Source organism: Falco peregrinus, chromosome 4, assembly GCF_023634155.1.
Source record: "Falco peregrinus isolate bFalPer1 chromosome 4, bFalPer1.pri, whole genome shotgun sequence".
Taxonomy (NCBI): domain Eukaryota; kingdom Metazoa; phylum Chordata; class Aves; order Falconiformes; family Falconidae; genus Falco; species Falco peregrinus.
Window position 1 is genome coordinate 88,407,396 of NC_073724.1, and position 17,804 is coordinate 88,425,199.

General features: G+C 35.5%; 1 protein-coding gene across 1 annotated transcript in view; it reads right to left on the reverse strand.

Moving 5' to 3' along the window:
• The window catches only part of VWA8 (von Willebrand factor A domain containing 8), a 185,953-nt gene that overhangs the window by 84,413 nt on the left and 83,736 nt on the right, over nucleotides 1-17,804 (reverse strand). The window contains exons 22-25 of the mRNA XM_055803173.1: nucleotides 5,329-5,404; nucleotides 4,535-4,670; nucleotides 3,122-3,241; nucleotides 1,004-1,209 (exon numbers count right to left, since the gene is read on the reverse strand). Of these exons, the coding sequence (XP_055659148.1) occupies nucleotides 1,004-1,209; nucleotides 3,122-3,241; nucleotides 4,535-4,670; nucleotides 5,329-5,404 (538 nt within the window). The remainder of the gene's footprint in view (nucleotides 1-1,003; nucleotides 1,210-3,121; nucleotides 3,242-4,534; nucleotides 4,671-5,328; nucleotides 5,405-17,804) is intronic.

The window sequence follows — 17,804 nt, forward strand, 5'->3', positions numbered from 1 at the left end:
AGATCCAGATGAACTGAAAATTTTTAAAAGTAGTAATTCTAAACTAAGGATCTAGATGTCTGTGTATATGGATGAATGTATGTTCATGAGCAGAAACACAAAACCATCATGCAACACTGTTACACTATGTAGTGTTAAACATGGGAACAGCAGATCAAATAATTTGTGAGAAATTATATTCTGATTGTAATAATTACATTAATATTTCCACTAACTAATTTTTCAATCTATGATTCAGTAATTCAAGAAGTAGTCTATAAATTAACAAATCATCAATTCTGTGATTATAAACAGAACAAAATAAAAGCACTGCTATTTAAAAATAGTATTAAGATAGTTTATATTGCAAATACTTCAGACAAAGGGTATCCTTCAATTTATAAAGATAGAAGTCAGGCCCTACTGTAATCTTTTTTTTTTAAAAAAAAAAAGACCAATATTAAATCAGAATTCATGATTTTACAGTTAAAATGTAGGAAGCAGTCATGGATCCTAAGCACCTGTTTGCTAAGTTGTTATCCATCTGACTTCTTCCTTAGAAAAATTCCACCAGTGATGTATTACTGTTACGCAACAGGAACTTATTTTCTCCCAGGAAATTATTAAAAAGAAGAATTTTACAGCAGCATAAAGTGAACAGTTGCACTGTCCTGGAAGTATTGTATGCTGAATACGGAATTTTATAATGAAGGTTACTATGAACATTGCATACTGTATTCACAGTATCAGAGATTTTCTTACGTAATAGAAAAACAGACACTCGGGGGTTTTTTTATATCTATAAATAAACATACAGAAAAAATACCTGCCTGTGTACATCTGATTATTACCCTCAGACTATCTGAACAACTGAATATGGTGATTCCTTCAAAATACAAAACTTTTCAAAACAACGAAATAAAAATGCATGAACAAATAATGGCATCTTTTTCTAAAACCTTCAAGCATTAAAAAAATCAGTAGTGATGAACTCAAGTTTTTAATGAAATCTGACATACTATACCTGTAAATGTTTTACAATATTCACAACTTCTCTAGTTGAATAGGGATAGTTAATAATTCCTTGGTCAGCTAGGCTCCTGAGTTCTCCAAAAGCAGCCACCAGTTTCTGAAGAATTGGTTCTGGAACATCAGGACCATATTGTCTAAGCATAGCCAGTTCAGACTGTGGTTTGGGATTATCAACAGCATGGCAACTAAAAATGTCCCCTAAAAAGAAAAAAGCATACAGTTAAGTAACTTATAAAGAGATGGCATCACAACAGCCCCTTTAAGTTTCATACAGCACCTTAAATGGAAAAGCAATGGCTCAAGAGGACACAAAGTACCTGATTGTTAACACAAAACAAGACAAACTACTTTGAAAAATGTAAAGGACAAACTTGCTATGAAGAACATTGAGGTTCCCAGAAACATGGAGTTGTCTCTTGCCATTTTAATGAAAGTGATCACATGGGAGAAATTTACTTCAAGAATAAATACAAGTCAAATGAATGCAGAAAAAAAGAAAAAAAAGGTTTAAAGAAAGAGTAACAGGCTGAATGGGACCAATTTGTGAACACCTTGAAAACACCACAGGAGGCAGGGAAATCTTGATATGCAGGAATGCCCTAATGCAAACCCAGGTGAGAGGTCTAGAGGAAATACTAGATTTCTAATTCCCTCTCTGAAATTTGGCAAGATATTCTTTCCATATATTTGCATTTTATTGGTGCCAATAATTTAATGTATAAAACTGAGTTTATTTGTAAAGGGTCCTTTAACAGTTGTACAAAACTTTGCAGAAGAATGATTGGATCTTGCTGAAAAAGGACTTGGATTAAAAGCAGAAGAGTCCCTATGCTTGAAAAATAAAATCAATAAAGAACCCCAAAACCTCAACCAAGCCTTGCCACATGGGCTAAAAGCAATAATGCTAGGATGATCAATTTTACTTAAAGGGTCCATGTAAGGAAGGAAATCGGGTCATGCAAAAGAAATAAGGTATACTAAAACATCTTGGGGCAATATAGCTGCATGAAATTCAGAGCCAATGAGTCTCTGACAAGGAACACCCATTCACGGGGAACTACATTTGTAAAACAAAAAGCTATCATGCAATATGGAATTGGGTTTGCACCTGCTTTTATGAGTACATTATTATTTCTTGCAGAATAAGCATTATGGCCAAAACTAACAGATAAAACCACATAAATTAAGGTGCCTACACATAGATGGCTATGCTAACATAAATAACACAGTCAGTAGAGTCTGGAGGGCTATTCAGTTTGTAGCCCTGGTGTAACACTGCCAAGCCTTTGTCTAAGTCCCGTTAGTCTAACACTGGACTACACAGGCCAATAAATTCTTTGTCCCTTGCTTGTACACAACATAAATTCTTGCTTCTGCTGTAGGATGAAGCTGTGGGGAATCTTTGCTGATACACCGGATTTTCAGGACCTGCCAAGAACTTTCTGAAACGAGGCTGTTGTGGATATGAAAAACTTTGATGTGAAATTTGGACAGCCTTATCTGAAACTAGGATGAATTCAGTATCTTGTCAAATATATATATATTATAATAAGGCCTATCACACATGGCCATGGGCATGAGAGGCTAACGAGGATTAATAAGCTGGTAGCACAGTGCTAACATCAAAAAAATGGACAGCAGCCTCCACTGCTGAGAGGAGAGAAAAGAACCATCCATCAAGCTCCCATCTCCTGTACTGAAGAGAACAGCACCTGGCTTAATATAGGGGGAAAAAAATGGTGAGCTGTTGTGTTAACCACTGATGTCAGGTATCAAGCTGCTTACAGCTCATGTTTTTGCTGTTATACACTCATTAATGAAGATTTCTTGTAACCTTGCCTGTCTGCTGTGTTTGTCTAGACCCCATAAAACAAAATAGTTGTAACACAGATAACCACATATAGCTGCTCACTTCAGGACAAGTTTGGGCATTTTTACTAAGATATGTAAAGTTACATGTTAGTCTTCAAGCTGAATCTCACCTCTAATGTCTTATGTAAAACAAAGTATCAATATGCATAAGGACTCCTTCTCCTCATGAAATCTAATGAAAACAGTTATTCCGTTAATCAGTTCTATTAAAGATCACCATTTAATATGAATCACTTACCTAATGTGCCAAAAAAGTCATTACCCAAGAAAGGAAATCCAGGTCTATTTGCTAGAACAATCATTCTAAAATCAGGATGAATAACTATTACATTTTCTCTCCCCTCTACATGAGCCTGATCTGGAAAAGAAGTGAAGTTTATTAATTGCATATTTAAGCTTTGTAATTATGAATTAACTAAATGAACATAATTAGATTAGAAGAATTCTTCCAATCTAATTATTTTCTTCTTAGAATTAAAAGAAGAGTTACAAAAAAGGCTCAATAGCTTCTTAGCTTGTCATTCAACTATGGGTGTTCTAGGTTTCAGTTTAAAGTTTCATAATCTGTTTTATGAAAATTTAACCAAAGTGTTTCATTTTAAAAAACATAAAAATGCACCCACTGTTCTTGGAGTGGGGACTACCTATCCTGTTTATATTTAATTTCACCAAAATGTTGAAGCCAATGGTGGATAAAATGTTTTGTGTTTTTACATAGATCTAGGAACACAGGACTGAAAATCCTCCTGGTTATTACAAAAAACTGTGAGAAACCAGACATACATGATTTCACACATGTGAAGACACTGTTTCTCCACAATGACTCAGACTGGCCCCAGTTGTTCCCTTGCAGTATGTTTCCAGTGGCACATGGTGTTTGGGGGAATCATTTTACCTCCTCTAAAAAATCAGAGTAATAATTGTGGCTGGATAGCAAGACATTTTAAAAAATGCCCACCTACAGTTTATAATGACAAGCAAAACTCAAGTGTTGTGCCATGTGAGTGCTGAACGATTGCTCCACTCATACTTCAACTTGTTCCCAATACTGTTAAAAAGAAACTAATTACGTATAGTGTCTACTAACATCAAGAGGGCATTTCACACATGGTCTTTCTTTGAAATATAATGAAAAATATTTAGCTCCTACAATTCACATGAATTAAATTCCATTAAATTATAAAATACTCTCTTCCTGCAGGATATATTTAAGTAATATAAGGATATGCAATATTTGATTAGATTAAACCCTTAACAATTCAACCTTAGATATACTCATATCTTCAATTTCAGATCTGATCAAATTATAACTGTCCAGATGGGCATAACCAAGATCATAATTTGGTCAACTATGTCTTTATTTCTTATGGTGAATGAGAAGCAGAGAGGTCAACTTACAGTTCATTGGTTTGCATTTTTCTTTTTAAATTTTTCAGTGAAATTCACAAAAACACTGATTTAAGAAAACCTTTGTGACTATTGCAAAAGTAGTAAAGAAAATGACTGTAAATTCTTTAATTGTTAACCTTTTACCATGAAGTACTTTTTCCATTTGAACTCTTTTGGGTCTCTACCTAGTAATGTAATTGCTGAAAACCAGAAACATTCTGCATTTTACTGTAAATAATCAAAACGCTTTCTACCTACTTACTGGCAACAATTCGCCTTCCATCTGACAAAACCATTTCCCCACTTTCTACTAAAGTTTTTAAGATACAGGTAACATTTGTTGGTGCTTTGTCTGCTTCATCAATTACCAAAATACGTCCAAACTTCACTGCTTTCACCTACAAGAGAAAAGAATCAAAGCATCAGAACCTGCAAACTGCATTACTGATTTCTCAGTCAGCAGCAGTGACATCTCAGTGGCACTGAGACAAGAAAGGGACTCAGAACAGACTGAACTGAGGCAGAGAGAAGAGGAGGCAGGTGACACAAGAAAGCTAGGTGGTTTTGTTTCTTAGGATAGGGACAGAAAGGTCTGTACTAGGGAGGGAAGTGAGAAGCCTGACTGAGAATGAACTGGAGGGCTAACAGAGAAGTGCAAATGCAGTTTGCATCTCAACTGTCAACATGTAGCTGAAAGAACTGAAGAATGGCTGCAACAGCTGCCTGGAGTCCAACTTAGCAGGTAGGTGTGAGATGATATAAAGGAGAAGGAGGAAAATACCACTCTACCAGTTAGAATGTGTCAGGTTAATACTAAATTATCTTCCATACTCATTCTGTGCGTGCAGACTCCCAAGACTATCATCTTAATCACATTCAGCACAGCAAACATGGCAAATGTAACCAAAGTAAAAGTTAATGAAATGTTACCACATGACCATGCCATGAAAGGAATCCAATCACAAAGAATTTTCTTATTTGAAAAGCCACCATGTTTAACTACTTGTTTTAACTGAAAAACATTTCCAAATATACAATCCAAATGTTACTACTAACCAGTGATGAATCTTCATATATAATAAGACCGTCTTTAACAGAAGGTTGTAGGGTAAGGCTTTGAACAGTGGTATCCCTGAAATGTAGAAAACCAGACAGTATTAACTAAAAATACACAGGAATTTTAGTTACAATAAAATGCAAAATGAATGAATGAAAAACTGAAGGGTCTCTTCTTTTCTAAGAGGAAAAAAATCCTCATATTTTTTTAGGACTCTTGAAAAACTGGAACTGAAAACAACACTGTGCCAGCTTAGTGGTCAAAGGCGAGTATCCCTGTCTCTGCCACGGCTTTCACAGTAGTTCACAATTTCTCACAAACCCTAGAAATGCAAACACTGAAAAGTGAATTTGTATCTTGTGCATGTAGGCACATTACTACTGCTACTACCACTTCTAGTTAAGCATGCTTAAACTGTCATTTACATGACAGGCAAATCTCCCCAGAAGAGCCAAAGAGGAATTTGCAGTATCATAGACAAATCAATAACACTTTAATTGCTCTTCTCCATGTATCACTAAGAAAAAAAAAGACTAAAAATACTCATGTGGAATTCTAAAAATAGATTATTTTTATTTCTATCTAAACCATACCAGATGGAATACTTTGTACTAGCACTTGCTACATTTTATATCATGGACAGTGCAAGCTGTTGGACGGGACAGAGGCTTTAATAGCAGAGTATTTATTTTTGAAACTCTATTTGTGTTTGAATGGCTCAAATTATTATTTTTTCCTTCAAATTTTAAATAGCATTAATTAAAATGTCATGAGAACATTCCTTAATCTTTGTTATTTTCATCTACTTCAACCATCACTGAATGTAAAGATAAATAAAAACTAGTTGCAATTCAGAAAGGTCCAGCAACAGACATCACCACACTGGATTTATCTAGACAAATTATGCCCATAACCTAGAGAAAACCCCTCGTGACTGTACGAAATACTTGTCAAAACCTTGGTCAAGATCCGCAAAACCAACCCCATTTACCTTGGGGTTTACAGGGATCAATGAGTTACGGAATAGTCCAGGGGTGGGTGATGACAGAAGGTCCCCATGATGCCCACGGTTTCATGGGCAATGGGATATACAACCCAAGCTTAGGGTAAGTAGGCTATGCCATCCCTTTCCCGCTAAATTTCAAAATTTGTATTAGTCTGTGTCAACAGAACAATGGACTACCCATGTGATGAAACCCATCAGGAGAGCCTCACTTATGCTGTTTGAGATCCACACGCTGATGGATAGGTAAGGTTGGTAACCTTTGCATGGCATGTGAGATTTGATGTAACAAAAATCTCTTACCTTTTCACAGTCATGTTGTGTAACAAAACTGTTTGCTTAAACTAAGCTGACTCACTGTTCCATATATCCACCTTACTCTACCTTTAATTTTCTAAGACCTTGTAAAAAACCAATAATACTCTGATAAGCTCCATGAGTACAGGAAATCAAACACAGTACTGTTTGCAGTAAACTATTAAATGGCCAGCTTCTAATTACATTTTTAAACTGAGAGCATAACATGCACATTTCCTTTATTTGAAACTGCTGTCAGCAGGATTTCTGTCCCTAATAACTAATAATTTCTTGTTTAGCTTTAAACTCATGATTGATTTATCCCAGCATCTCCCATACACAGTAATAAAGCATATGGTGGCAAGAGAGATTTTTGATGTTTAAGCTACTTCACATCTGAACTTTAAATCCAGGATGGGAACAGTTACAAAGCTGGGAGCACCTTCACTTCCTTCAACCCCACCAAATGTGGCCTGTCACAAGCAGCAACACTCCCCAAAACAGTTATATTCATATTATATTCACTTGCAACATATCATCCCTTAAATCACTAAAGTAAGCACTTATCTATTCTCTTAGAAATCCTACCATGAACATAAAAACAAAGCCTCTGATATCATCCTGCTTGTCTACCCATTTCTACGCTAAGCAAAGAAATCAATAATGAATCAAAAAGTAACAATAAACCTATGATTTTTGCTTCTTGAACACAGATTATTTAGGGATTGAATTCTCAGACTGTATGTAGCAGCCTACCTCCATTACCAGTTATCATTTCTGGCTCAAATTTATACAGTCACCGATGTAGCAGAATTTTAAAATGTGTAAACCAAATCCTAGAGTATATGAAGGCACAGTCCCAGGTTACTAATTAGTCAGGAATAATTAATGGAAAAATGCTCTAAGGAATTAATTCAAGGAGAAAAGAGAAAGGATTTGTCAAACCTGAATTGTGATCCCTTTAAAGTAATAGAAAGGTGAGAAAATGGGAGGATCTAAGGAAAGCATAGGCCAAGAACAAAGTAAAGGAAGATGAAGCATTACAGGATGTTTTACATATCATAAATTTGTACTTAGCAGTCAACGCATGAAAAAAGTAAAGTGACCAGAACACGGCAGGAAAGGGAGATCTCTAGTGGTGGTGTGGAAGGGCATAGGTAATGACAGAAGAAAAGACGTAAATGTCAAATGGTGTTTTAATTTAACACAAAATGTGTATTTTACTTTTGGTAAGCTAGTTAATCCTGTGGCTCTGCAGAGACTACTTACAACTCCCTAACTTACACTTAGTATCACCAGCAGCCCACACAAATCCTTATGATGATCTCATCCTTCAGGGAAGACAGAATTGACTGTAATTAGGGGGAAATAAACACTAGAATTACAGTTTACTTAAGCGCTATTATAAAAGTTGTATAAATCAGAAAAAATTGCAGAAGGTATCAAAATGAAAGAACAACTGACATCCTAAATCTAGCTTCTAACTTCTTATTTTATCTGTGGTTCCTTCCTTTCTTCTACTTTACTGTTATTCAGCCCTAATATTTTAAGGAAATATTTCAGGGGATTTGCAATGTATTATAGAAGCTAAGTATACAGCCAAATATTAATTCCATTGGCTTGATGACATAAGTGAATGCAAAGCTCCTGTACTTGCTTAGGCTATTACATTCGGCCATGTATATAAGAATGATTTTGCCAAGGTGAGTACAGATTAATGTTATTTTCCTTTCAGAATCATAAGCCATGTAATTAGATCTCATTAATTTCTGTTCTTCAGAAATGTAACATGACCTAAACACAGTAAAGAATGGCTAAAAATAATTTGCATCCTTTGGGTTTTTTTCTTCTTAAATTTCCACTTTGTAATTATTTATGTAAATTTAAGGACACTGAAATATAGAGTAATGAAAATATGCTAAGTCTGAAATATTTCTGAACAATATGGTATGCAGATTTTCCTAAATGTAAAATATGTCTGGCACTCAAAACGCTAGACTGTAGAATTTCACTCCCACAGGAAAGGAACTAAAAATTGTAATTGACATTCACTTACTAGTATTAGCATCTTAATATTAACTAGGCTCTAACAAAGACATGAATATCAAACCCTCCTAATTTCATCACATTTGGCACCCAAGATGAAAATAGTTCTGACAAAGAAGCAAGACTGTGGGAATGTAGAAACGAGTGAGAAAAGCTGTCTGACATACTGTCATCCTACTCAACTGAACTGACTTGTCTTCTGATTGTAAAAGAAAAATATGAAAAGCTCACTAACGTCTTTCCTAAGAACGTATTTTTATTTTTATCAAGCAAGCCATCCTCATAAGCTCTCCATAAAAAAAAAAAAAAATTAAAAATCAGAATAAAATAAAGATCTGCTACTCTGCAACTCTTCTGACAGTACCACTCAACTCATAGCAGGACTTCTGAGAATTCTTCTGATGTTTTTTTGTTTATTAGCTCACATTACTGCCTTTTATTTATTTTTTTGCTACTGGTGCATTATTTACCCTAAAGGCAGCCTTTTCTGAGGTCTACAAACTCAAACATACTAGTCTGTGACAGTTACTATTTCTTTGACAGCAATGACCTTCTTTCTGGGGAAGAACTACGAGATGTAGCAGGAGAAATTTCCATCAACCACAGAGACTGTTCAGTCCACTCTGTCCCTGTCAATTTACAAGACTTACCAAAATTCCATTAAATAATAGAATTGAAAAAAAATTACTCTAAAAAAGAGGAGAGGAAGGAACTGTACCTGATAGTTATTTTGTTGTTTAGAATAGAATTTGCCTCTACATAAATCCAATCAATGTGTTTCAGCATGTCTTATTCCAATCATGTGAGACAGAAAATTTTTCCCAGGCTCTTTCCAAATGAATATTTGGAGATATTTGGAAGAGCTGAATATCTCTATCAATAGACCTTGAAACAGGGCAGGATGGGAGGCAAAGATGGAAAGAAAGTAAATTGACAAGCATTCTGGATATCCTGTTTTGAGAGACAGGAGCTGAAAATAGCCAGGAGGAAAAATTAAGGAACAAAGGAGAATTATGTTCCTCTTCTGAAATTTCTATTAGCTCATCTGGAGGACTCCCTGGCTGAAAGATGCTTCTTTAGAGAAATTAAATCAATGCGTGAAATTCTTCATTAAAAATGCAGTATATGTGACATAACTGCAAATACTCCTTGTATGTTTTGACATTTGTCCTCCCCAGAACACTGAAATGTAAACATCAAACCAGAATTTGATCCATTATACAATTTACTCACTATCATCTAACTTAAAAAAAAAAAAAAAAAAAAAAAAAAAAAGAAAAGAAAAGAAAAGATATTACAGTGCTTTATTTTTAAGACTTGAGTCCCCAAGGAGACTTATGCCCAAATACAGGACCCAGTGTCTGGACCTCAGTTAACATCAGAGACATCCATATTCACTGGAATTACTCCATCTTGACAAGACTGAAGAATACCTTCCTGGCTTTTGTATGTAGTTACACTGAGGCTGAAAGGGTGAGAGAGTATCTATGGAAGGCAACCTTGTGTTTTAAGAGTTGGTGCTCATGGCAACAAGCTTAGATAAACTAGATTCAGATTTGGCCTTCCTCTTAATTCTCCAAATAGAACTTTAGGGTAGTTGAAAAAATATTAGAGACAGAACATATGCTTTAATAATTATTGATCTTCATTTCTGCAAGATACCTATCTAAATACCTATGTACATAGAGATATATATATCTTCTCATTTACGTTTCAATCAGACATGAAAATACCCATCTGTTGTGACCTAGTTTTAACAGTATTTGAAAAATAATTAGGCCAACAGCCATCTGAAGTTGTTAATTGGTTAGCTAATTCACTCATGGATTACCCTGGTGAAGAGTAGGCAATCTTAACACAAAGAAAGAATCTGCATGATTTTGACAGTTACAAATGAATTTCTTTAGATAACCTATCACACAGCCATTGCACTGCATGATCTGACCACTGTGTTTAGGAAACTGTGAAATATCTGAAAAGCCAACCAGCTGTCTAATTTCTCTGTTAAAATTACATGTATTTGTTTTAAATCCAAGGAATTATTTGGAGTATAAAGGTACTCATTACTCAGTATGACTGCAGGTGGCAGAACAAAGGCCCAAAGGATTTATATGTTTAATTCAGGATATATGCTTAAATCAAGTCACAGAATTACTTTTACGTGCTCCATCTCTCAAAATGAAATGCAACATTTTCACATGATTTGTTATAACAATGTAAGACATTCACTCACCCCAAATGTAAAATCCATAAATTAAGAAACATGACACCCTACAGCTCCCCTTATTGTGTGTAAGAATACATTTCACTGAGTAAACAGCGAGAAACTGTTAGTTCAGCTTTAGAAGAGAATGAAACAACAGGGTCTTCTAACCTGAGCTATTTCTCCGTAACAGCCACACAGCAGGACATTCAAGCTGAATTCAATTCCTACAAAAAGACAAATGAAGTAGCTCTCTAACACCTGGAATCTGACAATAGCAGAGCTAGTCAGCCAGCTTACGAAAAGCTAATGTTGGAAACAGAGACCATTAGCTTGCATGAACTCTTGAAAGGTTTACATTGCAACTCTGTATTGATCAAAAATATATTTAAGAAAAGGGGAAAAAACAACAATAAGAGTAAAAAACCATAAAGACACCTATTTATGCTAGCCAATACATTCGGTGTTTCACAACAAAAAAAGTCATCTTACTGTTTATTTCCAGTCCTGAGCTGTGTAAAGAATAAAGCACATACTATAAGATTACTGTATAACATTAAAAGAAAATATTATAGGCGCATATATTCATGACTCAAAATCACCAGGAAAAGCTACCTAGCCTTTTTTCGTCATGGCTGCCAACAAATAATTACAAACACACACACACACACACACCTTCACTGTGTTCAATGGATTCCTCTTAATAAATCAGGGCAGCTTAAGAGCACTTGCTTCAACAACAGTCCACTTCTCTGTGCTTGTTCATTTTTAAAAACAGACCTGCAGAGCTGTATTGGCATTTAAATTGTTTTACATGATCCTATATTCTTTCAAGAGAAGACAATCAAATGCAATTCTGAGAAGTACACTGAAATTCCACAGTATCAGGTGTTCATCTGTGTTTCAGGCCAAGGAAATTATTCCTTCTGAAACAACTTTTTTTAATTAGGATTGAAAAAATCTCAAGTCAATAAGTCTGAAAGGGTATTTTTAAATGATCTCAATAGGGGAAACAGATAATTAGATTTTATACTGATTACATGTGCTGAAAAAGAGGGAAAGAAAATTAACATCTAAAGATTAACTGACAGTTTGTAGTAAGTATCGCTTGTAGGGATACCATAAGCTCATTTTCCTGCCCCAAACCTCTCTATTAATTTGATTGTTAAAGATCACAGCAAAATCACATTTATTTTAAAAAGGATAACATATGTAAACTCAGTTAATTTTTGGAATAAATGATCAGTGGATTACTGTAATTTATTAGGGAAGTAGAAAAGGCACAACACAAAATGTAGTAGATTTTTAAAATTAATCCTGTATCACACTTTTACTGTCATCAATCACCAGAACAAGCACAGTAACTTTGACAGGAAGATGCAATACCATAGGTAAATTCTTTGAAAGGAAATGTAATATTAGGAGAAACAGAATAAGGTAGCATAATATCTTCTAAAATAATAGTAAGATTATCAGAAAATAAATATAATTTGTATAGCAGTTAGTATTTTGTTGACAGTGGTGAAATACCAAATTCATAACAAAGCTGAATTGTTTTAGCATATATGTCAATGCCCAGAAAAGTAGAAAACATGTTACCTCAGCCTGATATCTCAGACAAGATATCACACGGATAACTAAGACTTCATATGGCTAATTTATAACTGAGACAGCATGAAGCCAGAATACATCACGGAGACGCTTCTGCTTAAAAATTGCTCATTATTTACACTCATATCACAACAATAAATAAATGTTCCAGTAGTTATCAAACTTGATCTCATTATAGAATATGGTCTTATTTTTCCTGTTCCGAAAACAATGATGAATCTGAAGCTGTTTCTTAATTCCCTTAACTTTAACTATTGTTCCATACTGACACATTTGGGCGTCAGCTAAGTACAGTGCAAATGGACTCCCCCCATAGAACAACTACTGCTGGATTATCTAATTTTATGAAGAAAAGAAAAACTAATTTTTAACTTTAATTTTTTTTTTCCTACTGACCAATTTTGATTTAGCAAGACATTATTACAGCATACTTAGAATTAGAGCTAAGTGTTGTCATCCAGCTGCTACCTTGCAGATATTGTTGGTAAATCATAGAATCACAGAGTGGTTGAGGTTGGAAGGGGCCTCTGGAGGTCATATGGTCCCATCCCCCTGCTCAAGCAGGGCTGCCTAGAGCCAAGGTACCTAGGACTGTGTCCATATAGCTTTTGGATATCTCAAAAATCAAGGTGTATAACGTATACCAAACTTTAAAGAAAAGGTACTGATACAGAAAAGTGAAAATTATGCCCTCCTGAACCAAGCAAATGTGCTACTTGGAACACAGATGTACTTTCCACTGTTAATTTTTCTTAAAGGGACTACCAAGGCAGAGAGGCTTTTGTTTGCTATCAGAGCAATCAGGAGCAAAACTCATGATGGCAAACAACAATTTCAAAGGGTTCCTGTTGCCAGTTGCTCTTCTGGGCTACCTGAGTTAAAGCCAGTCCAACGCCAGCAGAACAGAGATGGCAGCTTTCACAGGTCTTGAGTTGACACTGTGTACTGCACAGTATTCTAGTTCTCTTTTGCTGCCTAAATTAAGATTTCAGAAAAGAATAAATTACATGTAATTTTTTTTAAGCTCATGCGTTAAAGACTAGAAGTACATTCTAATGGAAGTTAACACCGTATGACTCCAAATGTCTTCAGCATGTAAAATCTAGCACCTCGTTTATACTAACAGAAACTACTATAAAAAGTGACTGAATTTTACATCTTAAAAAAAAAAAATAAAGCCGCCATAAATCAAGCTTGCATCAGAAACAAAAGGATAAATACTGTAGTTCTGTAATACAGTCTACAGAAAAATAGTAAATCCAAGGAGGAGAAATACTTGTAATTAAAATTTAAAAAGCAGCTTGACAGTATAACTTAATTTCAAATAGATGCAAACCTAAGTGTTTACTTGACAATAAATGTCTAGTAAAGGACATTTTACTCCAGCAAAACCTGTTCTTTATGTGCAATTATTTAATAACTTGATGATAAGTAAAATTGATCTTTTTTTCTTCAATCACACCAAAGGAGCCAACAGTCTAAAGTCCATGATACTTTCTTCTGATGTTTTTATGCAGGAGAGCTGGGAGCTTACATTTTCATATTTATCTATTACTCCCATCAGCACTAAGAAAGATTTTTATAGTCTTAACAAGGCATATGTTCTTGTCTGAGTCTTCTCTAAAGCTTTAATTTTTTTTTTCTTCCTTCTGTGGAATCTTCTTTGTCCAAGAGACTTCATAATTTAAAGCAAGATATTATGAGTTTCATTGAAAGCAATTTTCCTGACTCAACACAATTTGTTTTACAGATCTAAAATTTAGTCTACCAAATTTAATTTCAGATTTTTGTGTAGAACCACTGGTAATTGGTTTCCACATCACTCATGGGAGATGACAAAAGTAGTAGTAACAGCAAGGTTCATAAAATGATGAGGCTCTCCAGGGTTCATGCATTTAGGAGTGACACAAATACTTGACTCTGTGTTACATCTATTTGGAGGACATTGAAGTTTCTTAGAAAGTCAGCTTGTATGTGTTTAATATCTATACAGATCTGTCATTGACCTGTGACTGCACAGGCCGCATTGCTTTTGACCTTTCTGGTAGCATGACGAATTCATGCTCAAACTGAAAGCAGTAAAACCTTTAAGTTTAATACTAAGCAAGGTAAGGCTGCTCTTTGTTCTATAACGTGTAGCTGGTGTCCTGGGTACACAAAATGTCCTGGGTACATCCCAATAAGGTAAACAAAATTCAGGATTTCTCTGCTTAAACTTACTCTTGTAGGAAAGGAGTGACTGGGAAATCCTGGCAGATGAAAGTTCTTCTTTAACACAGAAAAGCAGCAAGATGCTTCCTAACTGCAGTCAGAGAGGGGCAGTGCACAGCCTATGCCAAATTACCTATTTCAGAAGGAGTCCTCTCATCATACTAATTGTGGGGTTACAGAGTTGGTCAAATTTTGATCAGCTCCTAATATTAGGAAGTATGTAAGAGGAAGCAGCCAACTTTTTAAAATAATTTATAAGCAAATACTTTTATCAAATTCTTTCCTTATTAAATCTAATCACAGCTTCCTTCCAGTTAAGATTTTTAGTTTTATGGTCACAAAATGATTTATAAGACTTAGAAATTTAAAAAAAAAAAAAAAAGAACTTCTCAATGAGGTGCTATAAGAAAGGTTAAGAAAAATGATTTATAATCTCTATAAGCAATTGAAACCTTAAGGTCAGCCTGACCCTTCCCATGTGAATCATTGGTAGACCAAGTAAATACAGATGTCAGGAAGAATGTTATAGGAAGAGCGCTCTCTTTTTTCTACCTTCTATCCCCTCTCACCACCTTGAAGTATAAGACACAAAATGTGAGATTTTGAAAGTACTGCTGGTAATAGTTTGCTGCCTCTAAGGCAGATATCCCCTGCTTGAATGTCATTGAACATATGTAGCGTTAGATCAGCAGAACTCCTTCTTCATAAACTCCTGTTGCATCAAGACAGTAAAAACCACCAACAAAAGAACAACCACCAAAACCCCTTCCCCCCAAAACAAACCAAAACCCACCAGATAAGAATTCCCACTGTAACTACAAAATCAACAACCAAAACTAAACGAGATTTAATGGCATTTTTAGTTTTCTTTATGTTCCTGGTTGATGGCAAAAGAAGTGAGGTATTCTTCTGTTAAAGACATCTACATCAATTAAATTGCATAACAGTACTACACTGCATCACAGTGTGTTTCCCCCTTATTTACCTCACAAGCTACTGAAAGTAGACACTTCTGGAATATTTTCATGATTTTGGCACTTAACTACCATTAAAAAAGCAGGTTTTGAGAAACGACAATTAAAGTAACAACTCAGAATACTTCTGAAATTCAGTCCAATTGTTTTTGTCTATTATTTATTCACTACTTTTATTTGTTATATAACACTACATTTTAGTAAAGATCTTCATTATATTCATTTTAAAGCTCTTCTTACAGTTTTTTCCACTCCAGCAGTTTCTTCTCTTGCTACATCTTAATTATAGCCACCAACAAGGATATTTTATAGCTAAGAATATATCTCTCTACTCCAAAACAGATGTTATTCACTTGCAACACCCATTCTGTATTAGCATTATTATACATACATACTTTTTTTTTTTTTAAATAGCTAATTGTATGAAGTGACAGTCAATATGGGCAAATTAAAAAATTCACAATGCCATTGTCTGCCATTTTCTGACAGATTCATCAAATGGTTTGGGTTGGAAGGCACCTTAAAGATCATCTCTATCTAAAACATCATCTCTCTCTAAAGATCAGTCACTACCTCACTAGAAACTCAGGAATCTCAGGATATGCAGCTGACAAGTGCACACTCATTGCCAGAGGGACTAGTTGAAGTGGAGCTAGAGTCTGCAACCCAGATTCCAAGGACAAATGAGATGCCATCTGTCAGACACATTTCTGAAAGGGCAGAGAATGTCCACCTTCATCTGACACTGAATCACCTCTACATTTTTCATAAATCATTAACAGTATTCCTTTCCTGTACAAGGTAATCAATGAAAATGCATGCTTTGAATGTTCACTTTCTCAAGACCTGTAATTCAGGTATATGAACAACATTAAAAGTATGGTATTTAGAAATACTTTCCTGTTTGCATGCTTAACAGTACCGATGGTAGCTAGCTAGGAAATCTGCAGAAACAGCCTATCCCTATGAAAGATGAAATACACATTTGTCCTGGTTCTGGCTGGGAGAGAGTTAATTTTCTTCCTAGTAGCTGGTACAGTGCTGTGTTTTGGATTTAGTATGAGAACAATGTTGATAACACAGGGATGTTTCAGCTGTTGCTGAGCAGTGCTTACCCTAAGGCAAGGGCTCTTCAGTTCCCGTGCTCTGCCGGTGGGCAGGGGCACAAGGAGCCGGGAGGGAGCAGGGCCAGGACAGGTGACCCGAACCAGCCAAAGGGGTATCCCATACTGCAGCACACCATGCTCAGTATATGAACAAGAAGGAGCTGGAGAGGGCATGCCGATAGCTGCTCGGGGACTGGCCGGGCATTGGTCAGTAGGTTGTGAGCAACTGTACTGCACATCACTTGATTTCCTCCCCCCACCCACCCCCACCATCACGGGTTCTACTCCTCTCTCTCCCTCTCCTCTTTGTTACAATCATTGTTGTTGTTATTATTTGCTTCATTGTAATCATTAAACTGTTCTCACCTCAACCCATGGGTTTACCTTTTTCCAGTTCTCCTCCTTATCCCACTGGGGCTGGGTGGGGGAAGTGAGCAGATGCATGGTACTTAGGTGCTGGCTGGGGTTAAACTATGTCAACATTCTAACATATTTTCTAATAAAATACACCTGTGCCATAAGCTACTGACTGTATTTCTCCCCTCAAAATAACTAAAAGCTTAGCAGTGAACTGTTTTGGTTATTTTCGCAAACTTGCTCTCATTTCGGTTTGCAATCCGTAAGTGTACACTAACAATACTGTAATCCTTTTTTAAACACCCTATAAGGTTTACCAAGGTATTATATTGACTGAGCTCTTCACAAAGCATTTCAAAATGCTAGCCAGGAAATAGGAATTTCTGATTTTTCTATATTTAGGAATTAATTTTTGTAGAACTGCATAGGACTGCTCATAATTTTCTACTTCAATCTAACTCTAAAACCCTGCAAGCATAAATACTACTTTACAGAGCCCATAGAAGTATGTTTTGACTAGACAAAAAAGGGATTTTTTTTTTCCTAGTGATGCATCGACTAGCATCCTGTAACTAATATATTCTACAGCTCCATCATCACCCCAAACATCACGCTTATACAATATTCTCCTGAGCTATCTGAATTTATGTTAAAGCACCATTCTGCT